This window comes from Ranitomeya variabilis, chromosome 1 (assembly GCF_051348905.1).
Source record: "Ranitomeya variabilis isolate aRanVar5 chromosome 1, aRanVar5.hap1, whole genome shotgun sequence".
NCBI classification, from domain to species: domain Eukaryota; kingdom Metazoa; phylum Chordata; class Amphibia; order Anura; family Dendrobatidae; genus Ranitomeya; species Ranitomeya variabilis.
This window is the reverse complement of record NC_135232.1, coordinates 473,802,724-473,827,590: the sequence shown is the minus strand read 5'-3', so window position 1 is coordinate 473,827,590 and position 24,867 is coordinate 473,802,724. Positions and strand designations below refer to the sequence as shown.

General features: G+C 44.4%; 1 protein-coding gene across 1 annotated transcript in view; it reads right to left on the bottom strand.

Annotated features, from left to right (window-relative positions):
- ANP32B (acidic nuclear phosphoprotein 32 family member B) overlaps positions 1-20,532 on the bottom strand; it is a 61,475-nt gene extending 40,943 nt beyond the window's left edge. The window contains exon 1 of the mRNA XM_077250829.1: positions 20,104-20,532. Within this exon, the coding sequence (XP_077106944.1) occupies positions 20,104-20,157 (54 nt within the window). The 5' untranslated portion in view covers positions 20,158-20,532. The remainder of the gene's footprint in view (positions 1-20,103) is intronic.
- Between the last annotated feature and the right edge of the window lie 4,335 nt (positions 20,533-24,867).

Genomic DNA, 24,867 nt, shown 5'->3' with positions numbered 1-24,867 from the left:
ACATGCCTGTGCTATATACTACGTGGCTGTGTTATATACTGCGTGGGCTGTGCAATATACTACGTCACTGCTATATACTACGTGGCTATGTTATATACTAAGTAGCTGTGCAATATACTACCTGCCTGTGCTATATACTATGTGGCTGTGCTATATACAACGTAGCTATATACTACGTGGCTGTGTTATATACTACGTGGCTGTGTTATATACTGCGTTTTCTGTGCTAAATACTACGTGCCTGTGCTATATACTATGTGGCTGCTATAAACTACGTGGCTGTGCTTTATACTACCTGCCTGTGCTATATACTACGTGGCTGTGCTATATACTGCGTGGGCTGTGCTATACACTACGTGCCTGTGCTATACACTACGTGCCTGTGCTATACACTACGTGGGCTGTGTTATATGCTACGTGAGCTGTCAAGACTTTCACCCGGCGCCCTCAAAAACCTGCAGCTGGCCCTGGCTTCACTGATTGGTCGTGGACGGCCGGCCGCGATTAGCGACAGGAGCAGTCCGGCCGCGAATTGCCGTGGAATTTGAACCATGCTTCGCTAATTGGTCGCGAATCTTGTGTATTCATTGCAGTATTCTGAAATCTTCATAAATAAACTACATACATATTCTAGAATCCCAATGCGTTAGAATCGGGCCACCATCTAGTGTGTGGGTCTGTGCGTGTGTGTATATATATATATATATATCCCTACGCTTGCCTGCGGAAGTTTTTTTTTTTAGTATGTATATATAATGTTCATTATGTTAACAAGTGGGTAGGTCACTGAGGGATCAGTGACCTGTCAGCAGGCTGAATTATGAAACCTAATCAGAGCACCACATGAAGACCCTCACACAGCTTCGCCCCAGAGCACGAGCATATCATTAAAGGGAACCTGTCAGTGGAATTGTGCACAGTAACCTACACACAGTGTCAGGTCGGCGCCATCTTGAAGAAGGAATTTTTTTTCTCTTCTCCAGCAAGATGGCGCCACCGGCGCATGCGCAGTGGCATCTATCGGATCACCAATACACACTGATAGCTGCTACTGAGCAGGTGCGACTGGTGCCATTTTAAAGTTATTTTTTTCTATCTGAATAACATCAACCACATTTATTATTGGGACATTAAACATGCGCTTATGCTGCAGTGCAAGTGCAATGGCTGGCACCTGCCTGCAGAAGGGTTTTTTTTTGCAGCTTGTACATATAGTCATTATGCAAACTAGGGGGCAGTGACCTTTCAATAGTCTGCATTATGAATTCCTAAGTAGAGCACCACAAAAAGACCCCCTCCCCTACAGGCCCGCCCTGAAGCAAGAGCATATCATTAACTCAAAACTGAAAATAAAGATTAAAAAACAGCACAAGACGGATTTCATCAACCAAGGTATAATATTAAATCAGCATAATGGCACCGACCTGACACTGTGTGTAGGTTACTGTGCATAGGTTACTGTGCACAATCCTGCTGACAGGTTCCATAAATTTATCAATATCATCTTATCCTTTTGGACCAGAAAAAAAAAAAAAAAAAAGGAAAAACATGATCGCAGCGTTCCGGCGTCATAGGGAAGCATCGCGCATGGAGGGGGCTCGCGTTGTTCCGAGCGTCTCCTCCCTGCAGGCCCCGGATCCAAAATGGCCGCAGGGCTCCTTCCGGGTCCTGCAGGGTTTTAAAAAATAAATGAATGAATATATATCTATATCTATATTTATTTTATATATATTTCTAATAAATACATTTCTTAAAGTAAATAAAAAAACAATAAAAGTACACATATTTAGTATTGCCGCGTCCGTAGCGACCCGACCTATAAGTGTCCCACTAGTTAACCCTTTCAGTGTACACCGTAAAAAAAAACAACAACGAGGCAAAAAACAATGCTTTATCATCATACCACCAAACAAAAAGTGGAATAACACGCGATCAAAAAGACGGATATAAACATGGTACCGCCGAAAACGTCATCTTGTCCAGCAAAAAACGAGCAGCCATACAGCGTCATCAGCAAAAAGATAAAAAAGTTATAGCCCTCAGAATAAAGCAAGGCAAAAATAATTATTTTTTCTATAATATAGTTTTTATTGTATAAAAGCGCCAAAACATAAAAAAAGATATAAATGAGATATCTGAAACTGCTTTATCAATTTTACCAAACGCGGAACGGTATAAACGCTTCCCCCCCCAAAAGAAATTAATGAATAGCTGGTTTTTGTTCACTCTGCCCAAAAATGGTACCAATAAAAACGTCAACTCATCCCGCAAAAAACAAGACCTCACATGACTCTGTGGACCAAAATATGGAAAAATTATAGCTCTCAGAATTTGGTAACGCAAAAAATATTTTTTGCAATAAAAAGCATCTTTTAGTGTGTGCCAAACATAAAAACCCGCTATAAATAGTAAATAAAACCCCCCTTCATCACGGCCTTAGTTAGGGAAAAATAATAAAATAAAAAAATGTATTTCCATTTTCCCATTAGGGTTAGGGCTAAAGTTAGGGTTTGGATCACGTTTACGGTTGGGTTAGGGGTGTCAGGCTTAGGGGTATGGTTAGGGTTGGGATTAGGGGTGTGTTGGGGTTGGGGGTGTGGTTAGGGTTGGGATTAGGGTTAGGGTTGGAGTTAGAATTGGGAGGTTTCCACTGTTTAGGCACACCAGGGGCTCTGTAAACGCAACATTACGTCCGATCTCAATCCATACAATTCTGCGTTGAAAAAGTAAAACGGTGCTCCTTCCCTTCCGAGCTCTGCCGTGAGCCCAAACAGTGGTTTACCCCCACATATGGGGCATCAGCGTACTCAGGACAAATTGGACAACAATGTTTGTGGTCCAATTTCTCCTGCTACCCTTGGAAAAATACAAAACTGGGGGCTAAAAAATAATTTTTGTGAAAAAAATAAGATTTTTTATTTTTACGGCTCTACATTATAAACTTCTGTGAAGCACTTGGGGGTTCAAAGTGCTCACCACACATCAGATAGTTCCTTAGGGGGTCTACTTTCCAAAATGGTGTCACTTTTGGGGGTTTCCACTGTTTAGGCACATCAGGGGCTCTCCAAACGAGACGTCCTATTTAAATTCCAGCCAGTTTTGCATTGAAAAGTCAAATGGCGCTCCTTCCCTTCCGAGCTCTGCCATGCGCCCAAACAGTGGTTTACCCCCACATATGGGGTATCAGCGTACTCAGGACAAATTGCACAACAACGTTTGGGGTCCAATTTATCCTGTTACCCTTGGTAAAATACAACAAATTGGATCTGAATTAAATGTTTTGTGAAAAAAAGTTAAATGTTCACTTTTTTTTTTAAACATTCCAAAAATTCCGGTGAAACACCTGAAAGGTTAATAAACTTCTTGAATGTGGTTTTGAGCACCTTGAGGGGTGCAGTATTTAGAATGGTGTCACACTTGGGTATTTTCCATCATATAGACCCCTCAAAGTGACTTCAAATGTGATGTGGTCCCTAAAAAAAACGGTGTTGTAAAAATGAGAAATTGCTGGTCAACTTTTAACCCTTATAACTCCCTAACAAAAAAAACTGTTGGTTCCAAAATTGTACTGATGTAAAGTAGACATGTGGGAAATGTTACTTACTAGGTATTTTGTGTGACATATCTCTGTGATTTAAGGGCATGAAAATTCAAAGTTGGAAAATTGTGAAATTTTCCAAATTTTCACCAAATTTCCATTTTTTTCACAAATAAACTCAAGTAATGTCAAAGAAATGTTACCACTAACATGAAGTACAATATGTCACGAGAAAATGATGTCAGAATCACCGGGATCCGTGGAAGCGTTCCAGAGTTATAACCTCATAAAGGGACAGTGGTCAGAATCGTAAAAATTGTCCCGGTCATTAATGTGCAAACCACCCTTGGGGGTAAAGGGGTTAAAGTTTTGTCTCAAAGGTTGGGCAATTTTAACTTCATCTGGAGGTTATGTCAATTCAGCAAAGTCAACACAACATTTTGGAGTTTGCTGCCCCTTGCCAGAAAAGGCAGAGGCATCTGTGACTGATGAGGTGCAGAACCTTAATCTACTTCAGATTGGAGTTCAGGAAAGCCAGCTTAAAGGCCCCGTCTCACTTAGCGAGATCGCTGCTGAGTCACAAGTTTTGTGACGCAACAGCGACCTCAGTAGCGATCTCGCTATGTGTGACACTTACCAGCGATCAGGCCCCTGCTGCGAGATCGCTGGTCGTGTCAGAATGGCCTGGACCTTTTTTTGGTCGTTGAGGTCCCGCTGACAGCGCTGAATCGGTGTGTGTGACACCGATCCAGCGATGTCTTCACTGGTAACCAGGGTAAACATCGGGTTACTAAGCGCAGGGCCGCGCTTAGTAACCCGATGTTTACCCTGGTTACCAAAAAAACAAACAGTACATACTCGCCTTTCGGTGTCCGTCAGGTCCCTTGCCGTCTGCTTCCTGCTCTGAGTGCCGCCGTACAGTGAGAGCACAGCACAGCAGTGACGTCACTGCTGTGCTGCGCTCTCACTGTACGGCGGCTCAGTCAGAGCAGGAAGCAGACGGCAAGGGACCTGACGGACACCGAAAGGCGAGTATGTACTGTTTGTTTTTTTGGTAACCAGGGTAAACACCGGGATACTAAGACAGTTTCAACGATGCCCAAGTCGTTCCCCTGATCGTTGGTCGCTGGAGAGAGCTGTCTGTGTGACAGCTCCCCAGCGACCACACAACGACTTACCACCGATCACGGCCAGGTCGTATCGCTGGTCGTGATCGTTGGTAAATCGCTATGTGAGACGGGGCCTTAAGGCTATGTGCACACGTAGGAAATGTGGTGCAGAATTTTCTGCACTAAATCTGCATCTCCTGGCAGAATTCGCAGGTGCGTTTTTTATGCGGAATTGATGCGGATTTTGTGCAGTTTTTACCACTGCGGATTTCTATTAATGGAGGGGTGCAGAAACGCACAAAAGAAGTGACATGCACTTCTTTGAATTCTGCAGCGTTTCTGCGCGGATTTTTCTGCACCATGTGCACAGCTTTTTTTTTTTTCACAGTGCAGATCTGCAGCAGAAAAATCCGCTGCAGATCTGCACCAATTCTGCACTAAATCTGCATCGTGTGCACATACCCTAAAGGGTTCTTACAAATACAAATGTCTCACTAAGCTGTCTGGAGACCATGGGCAAACACTCATTCATACAGAACTGCTGAGGAGAGATTAACTTTTTATGTAAATCTTTTTCACCATATGTAAAAGCATATATAAATTATATTTTGTATTTAGTGGAATGCAAGAAAAAAATCCTTTCGTTGGGGTTTTCAGAGAACTTTGGAAAATAAAGCAACTTCCTTGTTGATACAGCAAGTGCTATTGATCACAGACACCTCAAGCCAATACAGTTCCACAAATATAAGGTACTAGGAGTTGAAAACTAGGTTGTTGGTATGGGGCAGGAAGGGACTGTCTCATTTAGAAACCATTTACAAATTCACTTTAGAGAATTTGTTGTTAAAGGGAACCTGTCACCCCCAAAATTGATGGTGAGGTAAGCTCACCGTCATCAGGGGCTTATCTACAGCATTCTGTAATGCTGTAGATAAGCCCCCGATGTTACCTGAAAGAGAAGAAAAAGACGTTATATTATCCTCACCCAGGGGCGGTCCCGCTGCAGTCTGGTCAAATGGGCGTCTCGGGTGCGCTCTGGCGCCTCCCATCTTCATTCCATGACGTCCTCTTCTTGTCTTCACGCTGCGGCTCTCTGACCTTTCCGGCGCCTGCGCACTGCAGTACTTTGCCCTCAACAGGGCAGACAAAGTACGCCTGCACCGGAGCAGTGGCGTGAAGACCAGAAGAGGACATCATGGAATGAAGATGGGAGGCGCCGGAGCGGACCTGAGACACCCATTTGACCAGACCGCAGCGGGACCGCCCCTGGGTGAGGATAATCTAACCTCTTTTTCTCCTCTTTCAGGTTACATCGGCGGCCTATCTACAGCATTACAGAATGCTGTAGATAAGCCCCTGATGCCGGTGGGCTTAGCTCACCATCGATTTTGGGGGTGACAGGTTCCCTTCAAAGGGGTTATACCAAGTACAACCCTCATGTCAGTCTCAGAGAGGTTGAAGAGCGCAGAAGTATTCATGTGCATATCATTCTGCAATGGGGCTTCAACTCAAATCCCTCTTATGGTATGTGCCTACGATCCAAAAATAGCAGCGTTTTGGATGCAGCTCACCAGTGCTGCATTGTAGGTTACAGGCACAGTGGATGGGATTTATAGAAATTCCATGCCCACTGTGCTTCTATTTATCGTTGCGTAAACTCACCCGCGGCGGGGTTTCTGAGCCGCAGCATGTTAACCCCTTAATAACCTGGCTTTTTTTTTTTTTTTTTTTTTTTTAAATCTGACCAGTGTCACTTTATGTGGTAATAACTTTGGAACGCTTCAACGGATACCAGTCATTTTGAGAATGTTTTTCGTGACACATCGTAATTACAAAAATGTAAAAAAAAATTGCAATTTTCAAAATTTAAATGATTAACCATTTAATTTAGATAGTTGTACCACACAAAAATATTAATAAACAACACTCTCCTCAATCAGCATCATTTGTAAAATGTTGTTTTATTTTGTTTGCATTTTAGAAGGTTTTTGTTTCAATGTACCAGTAATTTTTCATTTTTGAGAAAATTGACAAAACTTATTTTTTTAGAGACCTGTTCAGTTTTGAAGTGACTTTGGGGGTCCTATATATTGGAAACCCCCAAAAGTTATACCATTTTAAAAACCTCACTGCTCAACGTATTCAAAACTGCTGTCAGTTGGTTTTCAAAATGCTGTAGATAAGACCCTGATGCCGGTGGCCGCAGCTCATATACGATTTTGGGGGTGACAGATTCCCTTTAAAATGCATGCAGGCATTGCAGAATTGACAGTTTCCGGGCACAAGGCTAAACCCACCCACACAGCCGCCTGTGAGGTAACAGTCAATTACAGATCTTCAAGTATTACAACAAATGCATTGACAAGAAGTCTGGAATTAATTCCCTATGCTCTATAAAAGAGACATTGACTGAAAATAAGAAAGCCCCTCTTAATACCACCATACACCTTTGGTTTTACCATTCAAGGAATGTGTTATACAAACATAGGTTACTGTTTAAAAGGAATCTGTCACCCCCTGGGACATATATAACCTATTAATATGAGCACACAGGTGATAGAAATGTTAAACTAGTCCTACCTGTATGCGTCATATTTGCGGTCTTGTTGTTAAGAAATCATACTTTATTTCTGTATGCTAATGACCGTCTGGGGTTTGGTGGGGGGGTGGGAGCATTTGCCTGGAAGAAGTCTGTCTCCTGTCTTCATTATCAAACCATCCTCCCCCTCCCATCAGCGTCAGTGCCATGTGACCCCGGAATCCTGCGCCCTTAATACCCTCCCGAAGGTGGTTTGCATGTTAATGATCAGGCCAATTTTTACAATTCTGTCCAGTGTCACTTTATGAGGTAGTAAGGCTACTTTCACACAAAGTTTTTTGTTTCAGGCACAATCTGGCAAGTTTTGAAAAAAACGGATCCTTTTATTTTTTAAGCCGGATCCATTTTTTTCCTCATAGAGTTGTATTAGTGCCGGATTGTGCCTGAGGGCCAGACGTTTCATCTGTTTTTTTCCGGATCCGTCCAAAAAGTAGTTTCCGACGGGCGGAGAAAACGTCCAGAGGAACTTTTTTTGTGCGGCGAAAAAAGCGCACAGTGACGGAACCGGACAAAAACACGTGAAACGGAGATGTGAAACAATGAATCCGGCATCCGGATTTCAAAGCATTTTCCATTGAAATCATTCAGATTTTCCGTTCTGGTCTCTCTCTCTTTTTCATGACATATTGTACTATTGTACATGATAGTGGTAAAAATTCTTCGGTATGACTTGCGTTTGTGAAAAAAAACGCAAATTTGGCAAAAATTTTGCAACTTTGAATTTCCATGCCCTTAAATCACAGAGATGTCACATAAAGAGTTAATACATAACATTTCCCACATGTGTACTTTCAGCACAATTTTGGAACCAAAATTTTTTTTTTGTTAGGAAGTTATAAGGCTTAAAATTTGGCCAATGATTTCTCATTTTTACAACATTTTTTATTTAGGGACCACATCATATTTGAAGTCATTTTGAGGGGTCTTTATGATAGAAGATACCTAAAAGTGACACCATTTTAAAAACTGCACCCCTTAGGGTATGTGCACACATCAGGATTTCTTCAGGATTTTTTGCGTTTTTTTGCGGATTTCCCTGATTTCCCCGCAAATGTTGCGTTTTTTTCCGCTAAAAAAATGCATTCCGGAAAAAGAAGCAACATGTTCATTATTTTTGCGGATTTCCTATGAAATTGGAGTGTCAAGAGAAAAACGCAAAAATTCCGCAAACATCAGCCAAAAAAACGCACAAAAACGCGTAAAAAACGCCCCCAAAAAACCACGCGGATTTCTGGCAGAAATGTCCGGATTTTGTCAGGAAAATTTCTGCAAGAAATCCTGACGTGTGCACATACCCTCAAGGTGCTCAAAACCACATTCCAGAAGTTTATTCCCTTCAAGTGCTTCACAGGATTTTTTGGAATGTGGAAAAAAAACCTTTTTTTTCCCCCAAAATTTTTTTTTTAATTTCAGATCCAATTTTTTTTTATTTTGACAAGGGTAACAGGAAAAAATGGACCCAAAATTTGTTGTGGAAGTTCTCCTGAGCATGCCAATACTCCATATGAGGTAGAAAAACACTATTTGGCTGAACAGCAGAGCTCGGAAGGAGCGCCATTTAACTTTTTGAATGCAAAATTTGCTGGAAGAATTGGTGGACTCCATGTCCTGTTTGGAGTGCCCCTGATGTGCCTCAACAGTGAAAATCCCCCACAAGTGACACCATTTTGGAAGCTAGACCCCTCAGGGAACTTATTGTGTGGTGAGCACTTTGAACCCTCAGGTGCTTCACATAAATTTATAACGTTGAACCATAAAAAAAAAAAGAAAAAAAAATATCAAATTTTCCTCACAAAATTGTTGCTATAGCCCCAAGTTTTTAATTTTTCGAAGGGCTAAGGCTTCTTTCACACTAGCGTCGGGCTCGGTCCGTCGCAGTGCGTCGGGCCAAGGTCCCCGACGCTAGCGCTGTCTCCGCCGCACAACGGGGGCAGCGGATGCATTTTTCAAGCGCATCCGCTGCCCCATTGTGAGGTGCGGGGAAGTGCCGCGAGGTGGGGGCGGAGTTCCGGCCACGCATGCGCGGTCGGAAAAAGCGGACCGTCGGGAGCAAAAAACGTTACATGTAACGTTTTTTGGTCCCGACGGTCCGCCACAACACGGCGCAACCGTCGCACGACGGTTGCGACGTGTGGCAATGCGTCGCAAATGCGTCGCTAATGTTAGTCAATGCTCAAAAAACGCATCCTGCAAGAACTTTTGCAGGATGCGTTTTTTCGGCAAAACGACGCATTTGCGACGTATTGCAGTTAACACTAGTGTGAAAGTAGCCTAAAATAAATTTTTTTTTACAACAAACGGAAATATTTTTCAGGCACAGCGCAAAGCTCAGAAGGCAAGGAGCACCCGATTTTACTGTTATGGTTTGCAGGTGCCATGACCCATTGGGAGAGCCCATGAGGTGCCAGAACAACAGAACACTCCATTTTACAAACTACACCTCTCAATGAATTCATCTAGGGGTGCAGTGATCATATAGACACCATGGGTGTGTCACAGAATTTTATACCATTGAGCAGTGAAGAAAAAAATAACTACATTTTTACCACCAAAATTTTGTTTTAGCCCCAGATTTTATATTTTCACACATGAAGTGGGTAAAAATGGCACCAAAATTTGTCCCACAATTTCTACTGAACATGGCAATACCCCATATATAGCTGTACAGTACTACTTAGCCATACGGAGAGACTCGGGAGGAACGGAGCGCTATTTGCCTCCTGGAGCGCAGATTTTCCTAGAATAGTTTGCGGACTGTATATACCGAGCCCCTAATTGCTGGAAGAGCAGAATCCCCCTCAAGTGATCCCATTATGGAAATTATCTACAGATGTAGTGCTGATTTTGACTCCATGCATAATTTTCCAGAAACAAGCAGCAATGAATGCTGAAGAGTGAAAATTGCAAACTGCCGCTGTAGTGACCAGTACCTTGCAGTCACCAATGCGTTATACCCAGCCCGTGCTTCTGGAGACATACACCTGTAAGTAAGGTGGGCTCTCATCGCTTCAGAAATGCCAAACATGTGGACAGTATATGAGGTTTAGGTACACTGTGGGGCTCAGAAGGGAGGGAGGCATTTGGATTTGGGAGAGCAGAATTTACTGAATTTCTTTTGGAGGGTTATGGAGCCAATTCACTTTTCCAGAACCTTTGTGCTACCAGTAACGTGGAAGCCTATATTTCCGTTAACAGATGACAGACCTGAGTGGGGACTTATTTTTGTGGATTGAGTTGAAGCTTTTATTGGGAACATTTTACAGAACGTTTGGGATCACATTTATCTGGCGATCTACGCTAACCACTTTGGGGTTTCCATTTAAATCTCTGAGTGATGTGATTCAGATAAGACCCCCGAGGGATCCTTTCACTATAATGAGGCAGCAGAGTTAGGCTGCCGTCACACTAGCTTTATTTGGTCAGTATTTATTTGTAAGCCAAAACCAGGAGTGGGTGATAAATGCAGAAGTAGTGCATATGTTTCTATTATACTTTTCCTCCAAGGCCGGCGTCACACTGGCGTTTTAAACGGCCGAGTGCAATGCAATAAAAAAATCGCATTGCACTCGGACCAATGTTAACATATGGGGCAGCTCCCAGCAGCCGACTTTTTGTCGGCCGTTTTCTTCAGTCCGAGACAATCGCAGCATGCTGCGATTGTCTCGGACCGAGGAATACTCTGGGCTCACTCGCACCCATATAAGCCTATGGCTGCTGCGAGCAGGAGCCGAGTGTCAATAGCATATCGCATCTGATGATCTCGCATCGGATGCAATACGCCAGTGTGACGCCGGCCTAATTGTTCCACTCCTGGTTTTGGCTTACAAATACTGATGTAAAATACTGACCAAATACTGCTAGTGAGATGGCAGCCTTACTCTGGATTCCGTCTGGCCTCTGTTCGGAGGTGTCCTTTTCAGAAGTGCACCAAACTGTGGCCAACAGCACTTTTATGCAATCCTAAAGAGATGGACACCACCAGATCACATGCGTCCAGAGTTCCTCCATATGCCTCATTATAGGGAATCTTCCGCCAGAGGTTCCGTCAAAATCACGTATTTCAGAGATTTACACGGAAACCCCGATGTAGCGCTCAGCACATGAGAAATGTGTGCCGAGCCTTACTGCGATCTTTGGGAGGCAGAATGAAAAAATCAACAGCAGGAAAAGAATTGGTTTTATTTATTTTTTAATACTGTTCCTCGTGCAGTATAAGTGATTAGGCAACTTTATTCTTCGGGTTGGTGCGATTACTGAGATACCAAATTTATATCGGGTTTTATGTTTGGCTGCTGTCACACACTAAAAGAGGCTTTTTATCGTAAAAAAAGTAGTTTTTGCATCACCATATTTTGAGAGCTATAATGTTTTCCATATTTTGGCTCACAAAGTCATGTGAGGGCTTGTTTTTTGGGGGACGAGTTGACGTTTTTATTAGTACCATTTTCGGGCACATGACTTTTTTTTGATCGCTTTCTATTCTGATTTTTGGGAGGCAGAATTCAGGTTCGTTTTTTTTTTGGGGGGGGTGGCAAGGGTTGGTGGGAGTTATGCCGTTCTGTGTGTGGTAAAATTGATAAGGCAGTTTTAGCACTAAGCATGATCGGCAACTTTCCTAGCTATGGTGACCCGGATGTCGTCAGAGTTGAGCGAATTGCTTCAGGTGCCCGCTTATTCGGCAAGCCATAGCGCTTGAGGAATAAGCTGCAGAGGGTACCCAGATACATTAAGCGTGCTGGCTGATTAGCGCCGCAGCTGAATGTGAGCCCAACAAATAGGCTCTACATGCATGTGCTGTGACAGTGACACAGCTCTATAGCTTGCCGAATAAGCGGAAACCCGAAGTTCGCTCAACTCTAGTCGTCATGACAACATCAGGTCACCATGGCAACGAACGGGACCCCGTGGGGTCTCCGATCCAAAGGCAGATGGGCTGTCAGCCCTCTGCCAGCTCCCAGAATGCTGCTATAGTGTTCGATCACAGCATTCCGGGGGGTTAAAGTGTCGGGAGTCGTGCCAGGTGTCAGCTGTCAGAATCAGCTGACACCCAGCGGCGATCGCCCGCACACTACTCGTTTGCACGGGCGATTGCGAGGACTTAATAATCAGTCCTGGTAAAATAGGCCCAGGGCACATGGACGGATTATTACGTCCTATGTCAGAAAGGGGTTAAAGGAAACATGGTTTAATAAAAGGTCAAAGAAAGTAAAACCATTATGTACATTGCACATTAACAGGTGTAAGGCTAAGTGTACACGTTGCAGAATTCTGCAACTCCTGCCGTGGGTATATCGCATGCAGAATTGGCATGTGCGTACTCCCACTAAACACTAGAGTTTTGCAAGCGTAATTAGCTTGCAGAATGCTAGCGTTTTCCAAGCGATCTGTAGCATCGCTTGGAAAACTGATTGACAGGTTGGTCACACTTGTCAAACAGTGTTTGATCACTGCCGCGAGGCATTATTGGGAACGGGAGCATCGCGAGGAGCGGGAAGACTGCCGGGGACGCCGGAAAGTGAGAATATCACAATTTTATTTTTTTTGTAAACAATTATATGGTACCCAGGGCCTGGAGGAGAGTCTCCTCTCCTCCACCCTGGGTACCAACCGCACATGATCCGCTTACTTCCGGCATGGTGGGCATAGCCACATGTGTAAAGTAAGCGGACCAATGCATTCCTATGTGTGCGGAATCCCCGCGATTCCGCACAAAGAATGAACATGCTGCATTTTTTTCCGGAATGCGATTCCGTCGCGGAAAAAAACGCAAAATGTGCACAAAAATTGCGGATTGCATTCTAATAATAGGATGCTTAATGTATACGTTTTTTTCGCGGTTTTATCGCATTTTTATAGACAAAAAACGCGGAAAAATGTGAAAAATCCTGAACGTGTGCACACAGCCTTAAGAGGGATTGTCCACTTGGGATTTTTTTTATATATATGTATACTTAAATGCAAGCATTTTAGGCTCGGAAAAAAATTGCAATTGCTTTTCATTAAAAAATGTTTGCTTTCAACTGCCTCTCTGTGACATTGCCTATTGCTGGCTGCAGAATGAGTTAAATTGGGAATCCGTCAGTCAGCCCACTGTTATGGCCAGATGGGGCATTTGCAACTCTTAGGCTATGTCCCCATGGTCAGTAATCAGCAGCGCACATGTCCGCTCTGTCCAAAGCGCTGCCAGCTTTGAATGCAGGTGATTCCGCATGTGTTCATTGAACCGTGCGGAATGACAGCGCCCAATACATTGGACTGGTGACATTTATCTTCAGGAGATTGAGCTTCTCCGCAAGATAAATAGACATGCTGTGGTTTGGAAAGAAGCGCCGCATGTCCGTCTCCACAGGGAAGCCGGATTTCTTGAAATCCCATCCACTATGCAGTAACATCTGGCCGCTGCAGATGTACGCAACGTACAACCCACAGCGTTTACGGACCGTGGGAACATACCCTTATCTTTTTCTGAGCTTCCCTCTGATTTGCCGTGAGCGCGGCCGATCGCCAGCTATCGCAGCTGACATCCGGCACTATGTGCCAGGAGCGGTCACGGACCGCCCCCGGCACATTAACCCCGGCACACTGCGATCAAACATGATCGCAGTGTTCCGGCGGTATAGGGAAGCATCGCGCAGGGAGGGGGCTCCCTGCGTGCTTCCCTGAGACCCTTGGAGCAACGCGATGTGATCGCGTTGCTCCGAGCGTCTCTTACCTCCTCTCCCTGCAGTCCCCGGATCCAAAATGGCCGCGGAGCTGCATCTGGGTCCTGCAGGGAGGTGGCTTACCAAGCGCCTGCTCAGTGCAGGCGCTGGTAAGCCTGCAGCTCTGAAGTCAGATCGCTGATCTGACATAGTGCTGTGCAAACTGTCAGATCAGCGATCTGTGATGTCCCCCCTGGGACAAAGTAAAAAAAAAAATTTCCACATATGTAAAAAAAAAATAAAAAAAAAATCCTAAATAAAGAAAAAAAAAATATATTATTCCCATAAATACATTTCTTTATCTAAATAAAAAAAACAAAACAATAAAAGTACACATATTTAGTATCGCCGCGTCCGTAACGACCCAACCTATAAAACCGTCCCACTAGTTAACCCCTTCAGTGAACACCGTAAAATTTTATTTTTTTTTTAAAAACGAGGCAGAAAACAACGCTTTATTATCATACCGCCGAACAAAAAGTGGAATAACACGCGATCAAAAAGTCAGATATAAATAACCATGGTACCGCTGAAAACGTCATCTTGTGCCGCAAAAAACGAGCCGCCACACAGCATCATCAGCAAAAAAATTAAAAAGTTATAGTTTTCAGAATAAAGCGATGCCAAAATAATTATTTTTTCTATAAAATAGTTTTTATCGTATAAAAGCGCCAAAACATAAAAAAATGATATAAATGAGGCATCGCTGCAATCGTCCTGACCCGAAGAATAAAACTGCTTTATCAATTTTACCAAACGTGGTAAAATGCAGTCCTCCCAGCAGAAAGCAAGACACATGAGATAGTTATAGCATCTCTACACACCCTTTCTATTGTCTAGCAGTTATAACTAGGGTTATAAAGATAATAAATGGCAAGATTATGGTGGCACACACTTCTGTTTCCATGATTGAGGCTGATAAATCTCAGGTACTCTGTAATATGCAACAGAGTTCTTTTCACTCCTCAGTTTTTACCCAAATCTGTGCCAGGATGTTGTGTGACTTCATTATGACATCGAAGATTTCCAATGCCGTACCGAGTATTGCCAATCCAAAATAGGGAACTTATTATTTCAGTTCCTTGCCATGTCATTGTCACAGGTTTCAAAACTTTGCATCCATGCAAGAAATTTTGCTAATTTGAATGTCAGGCTGGGTTGTTAAAATTAGAGATGAGAGAATTTGCTCGGGTTCCCTTTTATTCGGCAAGCTATAGCGCTTGCCTAATAAGCTGCAAAGGGAACCCGGTTTCCTGGATCGCTCCAGCTGATCGACGCCGCAGCTGCATGTGTCGTGGCTGTGTGACAGTCACGTCGCATGCATGGAGAGCCTGTTTGTTGGGCTCTCCATGAATGTATCATGACTGTCACACAGCCGGGTTTCCTCTGCAGCTTATGAATAAGAGGGAACCTGAGCAAATTCGCTTATCTCTAATTATAATTGCAAACTTTTTTTTTTTTACTTTACAAGTATATAAGACAGGCAAAGTATGACGAAGAGGCCACATCTGGCCTTTTGGCTGTTCTGGTCCGGTGACAGCAAAAGGACTGGAAACAAACCATGTGACCATCCCCCATCTTGATTGCTCCGGTATCTACATAGTCAAGATGACCGATATCAGTGAACATGATTGGTGGAGCATGGAGCTGTCAGCTCCCTCTTCTACCATTCTGACTGTGCGACTGAGACTCAGTGCAACAGATGCAAATGCGCCTGCTGAGTGGAGCCTCAGTGTGCAAGCAGCAAAGACGGATGCAACAACCAGGGGGAACAGGGGTTAGAAGCGTAAGATTTTGTCATTTACTCGTTGGGGGAATATGTAGGACCATCAAACTGTGTTTGGGGAGTTGTGAGGTCCATAATACTGTGTGTAGGGAGATATGAGTGAAACTAATAGGTCATGTTTACATGTTGAGAATTTGGCAGTACACGTGCTTATACTTTTCCTCTGACTGTCCCACTCCTGATTTTGGCTTACAGATACGGAGATAAAATACCGACCAAATACTTAACCTGTGAATGTGGACTTAGGCCGGTTTCACATTTGAGGTTGTGTCCGCAGCGTTTCTTCCGCAATTATCCGCATGCGTTGTGTTTTCCTATATTTAACCCCTTTCTGACCTCGGACGGGATAGTACGTCCGAGGTCAGAAGCCCCGCTTTGATGCGGGCTCTGGCGGTGAGCCCGCATCAAAGCCGGGACATGTCAGCCCGTAATAGTCAAAAGCAGACAGCGGCATTTAACTACCGGGCGGCCGGAAATGAGCGCATCGCCGACCCCGTCACATGATCGGAGGTCGGCAATGCGTCAGGATGGTAACCATAGAGGTCCTTGAGACCTCTATGGTTACTGATCCACGGTAGCTGTGAGCGCAAACCTGTGGTCGGCGCTCACAGCACACCTCCATTTCTGCTACATAGCAGCGAACATAAGATCCCTGCTATGTAGCAGAGGCTATCGAGTGGTGCCAGCTTCTAGCCTCCTATGGAGGCTATTGAAGTATGGCAAAAGTAAAAAAAAAAAAAAAGTAAAAAAAAATTGGAAAAAAATAAAAAATATATAAAAGTTTAAATCACCCCCCTTTCGCCTCATTCAAAATAAATCAATTATAAAAAAAAAAAAAATCAAATCTACACATATTTGGTATCACCGCGTTTAGAATCGCTCGATCTATCAATAAAAAAAAGCATTAACCTGATCGCTAAACAGCGTAGTGAGAAAAAAATTTGAAACGCCAGAATTACGTTTTTTTTCGTCGCCGCGACATTGCATTAAAATGCAATAACGGGCGATCAAAAGAACGTATCTGCACCAAAATGGTATCATTAAAAACGTCAGCTCGGCACCCAAAAAATAAGCCCTCAAACGACCCCAGATCATGAAAAATGGAAACGCTACGGATATCGGAAAATGGCGCAATTTTTTTTTTTATTTTTAGCAAAGTTTGGAATTTTTTTTCACCACTTAGATAAAAAAAAGAACCTAGTCATGTTAGGTGTCTATGAACTCGTAATGACCTGGAGGATCATAATCGCAGGTCAGTTTTAGCATTTAGTGAACCTAGCAAAAAAGCCAAACAAAAAACAAGTGTGGGATTGCACTTTTTTTGCAATTTCACCGCACTTGGAATTTTTTTCCCGTTTTCTAGTACACGACATGGTAAAACCAATGATGTCGTTCAAAAGTACAACTCATCCCGCAAAAAATAAGCCCCCACATGGCCAAATTGACGGAAAAATGAAAAAGTTATGGCTCTGGGAAGGAGGGGAGCGAAAAACGAACACGAAAAAACGGAAAATCCCAAGGTCATGAAGGGGTTAACATTAGGGACGCATGAGTCTGTGATCGGTTGCGTTTTGCCGCGTTTGACGACGCATGCGTCGTTTCATCGTCTGCGGTTTGGCGCGATAAACGCAACATGTAAGAATTTTAGAGGCGTCAATTTGCCCCCTAGAAACGTATGCGGTTGTTAGCGCAAGGAATGCGGCAAAAAAACGCATTACTATCTATGGGAACGCATGTGTACACGTCTTTGCATACGCATGCGTTTGATGCTCTTGCGTACTTCGGACTGCGCATGCCCATTAAAGACACACCCTCCTGGAAATATCAAACGCATGCGCATCGCATAAAAAGCGCAAACACATGTAAAAACGCATGCAAACGCTGCGTTTTTTTTTACCATCATGCGTAAGCTGATGCGGATAAAAAACACTGCGTTATCAGACGCTTGCATGCGTCTTTGCATGTGTTTGCGCTTTTTATGCGATGCGCATGCGTTTGATATTTTCAGGAGGGTGTGTCTTTAATGGGCATGCGCAGTCCGAAGTACGCAAGCGCATCAAACGCATGCGTACGCAAAGACATGTGTATGCACACATTAAAAACGCCAGCTCGGCACGCAAAAAATAAGCCCTCACCCGACCCCAGATCACGAAAAATGGAAATGCTACGGGTATCGGAAAATGGCGCAATTTTTTTTTTTTTTTCAGCAAAGTTTAGAATTTTTTTTTCACCACTTAAAGAACCTATACATTTGGCGTCTACAAACTCGTAATGACCTGGAGAATCATAATGGCAGAGCAGTTTTAGCATTTAGTGAACCTAGCAAAAAAGCCAAACAAAAAACAAGTGTTGGATTGCACTTTTTTTGCAATTTCACCGCACTTGGAATTTTTTGCCGTTTTCTAGTACACGACATGGTAAAACCAACAATGTCGTTCAAAAGTACAACTCGTCACGCAAAAAGTAAGCCCTCACATGGCCATATTGACGGAAAAATAAAAAAAGTTATGGCTCTGGGAAGGAGGGGAGTGAAAAACGAACACGGAAAAATCCCAAGGTCATGAAGGGGTTAATTGCTGAGCCCTGATTTAATGTGATACATTTAGGTCTACACAAGTTTGCCCTCACCAATTCTTAATGATGGAAACATAACTCATCAATATATTATTTCCAAAAGTCGGTCATTGCACGTCAAAATTTCTATTAGAGCCATGGTAATTTGTAGTAAACCACGCGACCTTGACCAAGTCCCTTCACCTATGTGATGCGCTGGCATGGTACAGTGCTGATGATGAGCCCCTGATATGGCACAGCTCTGTCCCCAGTGCTTATAGCAGAACGGCTCCTGCTGATGAGATTAGTATCATTACATAATAAGGATGGCACAGTGACCTGCCATGGAGCAATGGATGGCACTGGGTGTGATTTGCATCTCCTGCCAGCCTTAGGCTGCCGTCACACTAGCAGTATTTGGTCAGTATTTCTCATCAGTATTTGTAAACCAGGAGTGGGTGATAAATGCAGAAGTGGTGCATATGTTTCTATTATACTTTTCCTCTGATTGCTCCACTCCTGGTTTTGGCTTACAGATACTGATGTAAAATCCTGACAAATGCTGATAGTGAGACGGCAGCCTCACACTGCTGCCATGATCTACAGGCAATGGAACAGACACACATTATCACACTGGGGTAGAAGTAGTGAAACATTCAAGAACTGGGCTCACAGGGTGTGAGAGCAGCCACACAGTGCATGGAGAAGGCACATTACACCGCCTGGGCTTGGTTTGCACAGTCATGTTGTGTGCTGACAGACTGCCTGTAACAGGAGAGCAGACAAAGGCGCAGAGGGAAACCAGGCAGCGCCATGCCGGGCACACATTCACACACACGGCGAGCAGGGCAAAATGGAGGTTGGAAGGCGGGCACTGCAGCTGTCACCACAGAAGGAGCGCACCGACAGCACGACACACACACAACATGGAGAGCGGGAGTGAGGAGGAAGACAAGAGGACAACATGGCGACTGCTCCTCTGACACTGCCGGGCTGAGGAGGCGCTGGATAACCGGACATAACCCGCAGTAACAGGGCGGCGGGGATGGAGCCTCCATACTGTGACGGACGGTTCATGTATTTATTTCTCTTTCCGTGGGATTTAGCGCCTCCATTCTCCTCCCCCTCTGCTCCGCTGCGCTTTCCCGCCCGACTCGCTGAGGAGGAGGGGAACATGTCGCCCGGACACGCCGTGTATTTTCGCCTGTTCTATCACATAGACGGTAACTGCACCGACACAGGGGCGGACGGTGAGGAAGTGGAGCTGCCGGGCGCTGTGGGCCATGCGGAGGGAACTTCCCCACAGAGGGCACACGCTCCTGCCATATTACCTCACGGTTATTGTGCTGGAGTCACGTGACGGCATTTCTCGATTTGGCCGTCGGCAGCAACTTTCCCGTCGGACTTTCCGTCCGCCCGTGTGCGCGGTGTGACCGTCACCCTGCGTGTTCCTGACTAATGTAGCCGACTGCTCTGTGAGGGGGAAGACCTCTCCTCACAACTCCGCCATAAAGTGCCGCAACCGGGGGAAACACGCATTTCGTCCCCTCCTCGCCACTTATTTCTAGAAGGACCCGGCAGGTAACGCCACAACATGGCAGCTTAGAGGGTGTGAAGGAGCGGAAGAAAACAAACAATAGAGGAACTGGAAACTTTGACTGTACCCCTCCATGTCTAGCTATATCTCCGTCCCTCCCTGCTGGCTATAGGTATAAAGGGGACCCCAAAGTTGAGCACGGCCAGTGGAGAAGGCGGTGTAATGTGGCCAGGTGCCATGCCCGAGTTCCTGAAGTGTGTGGTGGATGGAAGCTGCTTACATCAGTCGGCGTCCTGTTCCTCAGCTCCAGGTGAATTCTCTTTTTCATGTCCATCTTCTCGCTTTTCGTTCGTCCCTCGCTCTTGTCTATGGCTCTGTGATCTATCTGTCTCCCCCGTCCTGGCTGGCTTTTCTAGATGATCCAGCCGAGAAATAAAAGTTTCAAAGGGAGGGGGTTGGGAGGCTGCACAGCAAAAAGAGCAGTTCGAGGTGTCCTTAATGGAGGCCGAGAATCCGAGCGCTCTCTGTATGGGAAACGTGTGGAAGCTGCCGAGACCTAACGCCAAGTTACTACTCACAAGAGCGAGGAGGAGAAACCATGGAGGGAAAAAAAGGCACGGAGAAAAACCCCGATGGCACTACTGCCTCTCGTGGTTACAGCGAGGTACTGCAGGCTGAGCAAGCAAATGCTGCAGCAGAAAGCGACACCAGAAAAAAAAAACAGGCTTGCTTAATAAGAAAGCTACAACGAGGAAGACATGGCATCTCTAGAAGGGTCTCCTTTCACGGTACCATCTATTTCACCTGATCTTCATAGCTATATCATGAGATTATTGCCCCTACAAGCCCCAGCACCGAGACCAGAGGAGGCTGAAAGGAGTGGCTCAGAGACCATGCCTTATTACAATTTCAAGTTTTTGTAGTCCTTATATGTGAAAATGAGGGCTGTATAATAAATCTATGGCTCTACGAGAAGTTTAGTAAAGCAGGTAATGATTGCATGCTCAGTTAGGTTATTGTCTGCCAGCATTTCTTCTGTTTACCAGTGATATCATTGCCATCACCATGGCTGTGTAATAAGTAATCGTCACCTATCAGACCCTCCTAAAACATCAGAACATGACCTTATCAGCAGCTTCCCTAAATATACTGATTTGCGTGTTTGCATTATTTTTAAATGAAAAAAAATGGGGATGGAAAGTGTCCCGAGACCTGTCACAAGTGGCCCCCGCTATCTACAAAAAGGCTTGCTGGGAGGTGTCTTGGTTGCAACTGTACAAAATTGATAGTGTATTAGATGAAGGACATGTCAGCAAGTCTTGTATCTGTCTCATAATAGTATGAGGCAGTTTTTGGAGGCAGACAAAAAAAAGACTATCTTTGACAAATTCACGTTGAATATCAAGAATGATCACTTCCCAATCATATAAGAAATAGGTATGTGATATAAGAAATTGGTTTCTGTGGTATGTCGCTTTAACTGTTTCTGAGCAACATATACATTAAAATAATAAAAACCTTATAAAATATTGACATTGATGTACTGTAGTTTTCCCTGTGTGTGTAGTAATAATGAGTCATTTGGTATTGTCTCGTGTCTGAGTGGCTTTTTCTCGCCAGGATACAGAATGGTAATTATTTAAATTCATTTTCACATCCGAAGGTCCCCGAGTGTTAATAATTGAGAATGCAGTGTGTAATTGTATGTTCACATGTGACTTTTTTCTTGCATGTTTTTTTTTTTTTTTTTAGCAAAATACACATTGATCTTACAGTACCAGCATAATCAATAAGATTTCTGAAATCTCATGCATATGCTTTTTTTTTTTCTTTTTTGAGGTGTATTTTGAGCCCTTCCTCATTTTTTACCATGAAGCAGCGTGTCAATTTAGTTTTTTGCAGCACGCTTCACCCATTCAATTGAGTGAAAAACACAAGTAAAAAAAAAAAGTGACAAAAACATGCATATTGTATACAAAAATGCAATGTGTGAACATGCCCAAAATGTGAAAATAAATGACCTTAATACTATTCATATGTCCCATGTGTCATTTACAGTTCTGTGAAAAAGTGTTTGCCCCTTCCTTATTTCCTATTTTTCATGTTTGTCACACTGAAATGTTACAGATCACCAAACAAATGTAAATATTAGACAAAGATAACACAAGTAAACACAAAATGCAGGTCTTTATTATTAATGGAAAAAGAAATCCAAACCTACAGGGCCCTGTGTGAAAAAGTGATTTCCCCCTAAACCTAATAACTTGTTGGGCCACCTTTACCAGCAACAACTTCAAGCATATGAAAATAACTGGCAATGAGTCTTTTACAACGCTCTGGAGGAATTTTGGCCCACTCATCTTTACAGAATTGTTGTAATTCAGCCACACTGGAGGATTTCCGAGCATGAACCGCCGTTATAAGGTCATGCCTCAGCATCTCAATCGGATTAAAGGGAACTTTAGATTGCCTTGCGCTGGCGTGTACTCCGGAGGACAGAGAATGAACTTCAATCCAATATTGCGGCCAGCATGCAGCCAGTGGGTAAGGAAAGGGTGAATCAAAACACCCGAAAACCCCGCCCATATGACCCAAAACTGGTCCCGCCAAATTCAGGCGACAGGTTCCCTTTAAGGTAAGGACTTTGACCAGGCCACTCCAAAGTGTTAATTTTGGTTTTCTTAATCCATTCAGAGGTGGACTTACTGTTTTTTTTTTGGATCATTATACTGCTGCATAACCCAAGTGCGCTTCAGCTTGAGGTCACGAACAGATGGACGGACATTCTCCTGCAGGATTTTTTGGTAGACAGCAGAATTTATGGTTCCATTTACCACAGCAAATCTTCAAGGTCCTGAAGCAGCAAAACAGCCCCAGACCATCACACAACCACCACCATACTTTACTGTTGGTATCATTTTCTGAAATTCTGTGTTACTTCTACGCCAGATGTAATGAGACATAAATAGTCTTGATCAAATAGCTTCAGGTAAGTATATGAATAGCTATAATGCTTCCCGAATAGCTGCCTCTTGGCTACCTGGAGCGCTCCTGATAATCAGCTGTTCGGCACCGCAGCTGCATGTGTCGCGGCTGTACCAACAGACAGGAAGGCATACACAAGCAGGGATCACCATATAAATTAACAAATTTTATTGGTACACAAAAAAGCAAAAAACGTTTTTTAAAAACAATTAAAGGGAACCTGTCACCTGAATTTGGCGGGACTTGTTTTGGGTCATATGGGCGGGGTTTTTGGGTGTTTGATTCACCCTTTCCTTACCCGCTGGCTGCATGCTGGCCACAATATTGGATTGAAGTTCATTTTCTGTCCTTCGGAGTACACGCCTGCGCAAGGAAATATTGCCTTGCGCTGGCGTGTACTACGGAGGACACAGCATGAACATCAATGCAATATTGCGGCCAGCATGCAGCCAGCGGGTAAGGAAAGGGTGAATCAAACACCCGAAAACCCCGCCCATATGACCCAAAACCGGTCCCGCCAAATTCAGGTGACAGGTTCCCTTTAAAATCCAAAGAAATAATACAAGATACGGTTGTACAAGGAGCTACGGTTTTGCCTAGAATACTAGAGATGGAGTACCGTATTTTTCCGACTATAAGACGCACTTTTTCCCCAAAAAAATTGTGAGGAAAATGGGGGGTGCGTCTTATATTTGGAATGCAGACTTACCGGCATTGTGGCGGCGACAGAGGTGCGGGGATGATGTGGCGCGGTGAGCTGTATTGCGTGAGCAGGGTCCCGTCCACATTTGAGGTGAATCCGCGGCCCGGTATTGATGGAGAGCAGCAGAGCAGGTTGAGTTACGGTATTTTCCGGTGGCGGCGGCCATCTTGCTGAGGCCGTGCGTGCGCAGATTCACTACTCTGCATCCCAGGGCTTCAGGAAAATGGCCGCGGGAGGCCGCGCGTGCGCAGATGGAGATCACGGCGGCCATTTTCCTGAAGCCGAGTTCGCAGATTGAGATTTTGGCTTCAGGAAAATGGCCGCCGCGATCTCCATCTGCGCACGCGCGGCCATTTTCCTGAAGCCCTGGGACGCAGAGTAGTGAATCTGCGCACCCGCGGCCTCAGCAAGATGGCCGCCGCCACCGGAAAAATCCTTAACTCACCCAGCTCTACTGCTCTCCATCAATACCGGGCCGCGGATTCACCTCAAATATGGACGGGACCCTGCTCACGCCATACAGCTCACCGCGCCACATCATCCCCGCACCTCTGTCGCCGCCACAATGCCGGTAAGCCTGCCGCCACCAGGAAAACCGTGACTCACCCAGCTCTGCTGCTCTCCTTCACTACTGCTGTGGCGTCACCTCAAATGTGGAAGGGACCCTGGCCGCCGCCACCTGAGGAAGTGACCGCACATCTGCCGCCGCCACAGCAACCACCCCATGGACACCAGGCCATGGCGTCGCCCACCTAAGCAGGATGGGACCCTGCTCAGGTGCACGCCGTTCCGCCCACCGCACCTCAGCATCACCTCACCTCTGCCACCACCATGCCTCCTGTGACCCTGCTCTGCCACTGCCTGCCCTCAGGTAAGAGATCTTAAATTCGGACAAGACGGACCCCTATCTTATAAAAAAATCTTTTTTTCTGCAATTTTCACCCCAAATTTGGGGTGCGTCTTATAGTACGGTGCGTCTTATAGTCCGAAAAATACGGTATATAACTAATTTATCTCAGCAGTTTTAGAAATGACTGATGTGAGACACACAAATAAATGTACAGGGCAGATTACAAGCTGTTACCAGTGTTTGGTACATAGGATTATTAAGGGTTGGCACCAAATACAATACAGTAGGAATAAAGAATACAATAGTTATAAATAACATCAATATTGATATCCAAAACTGCAACCTTTGGTAAAGGCTCCTCACATTTAGTCAAGGAAGAGCACCAAACAAAGCGTGGTCAATGTAGATAATCATACAATATATCTTAACAATCTTCAGGATTTTAATATTTTCAATCAACACTAGACTATTGAATATAGATCCCCACAAAATACCATGTAAATAAT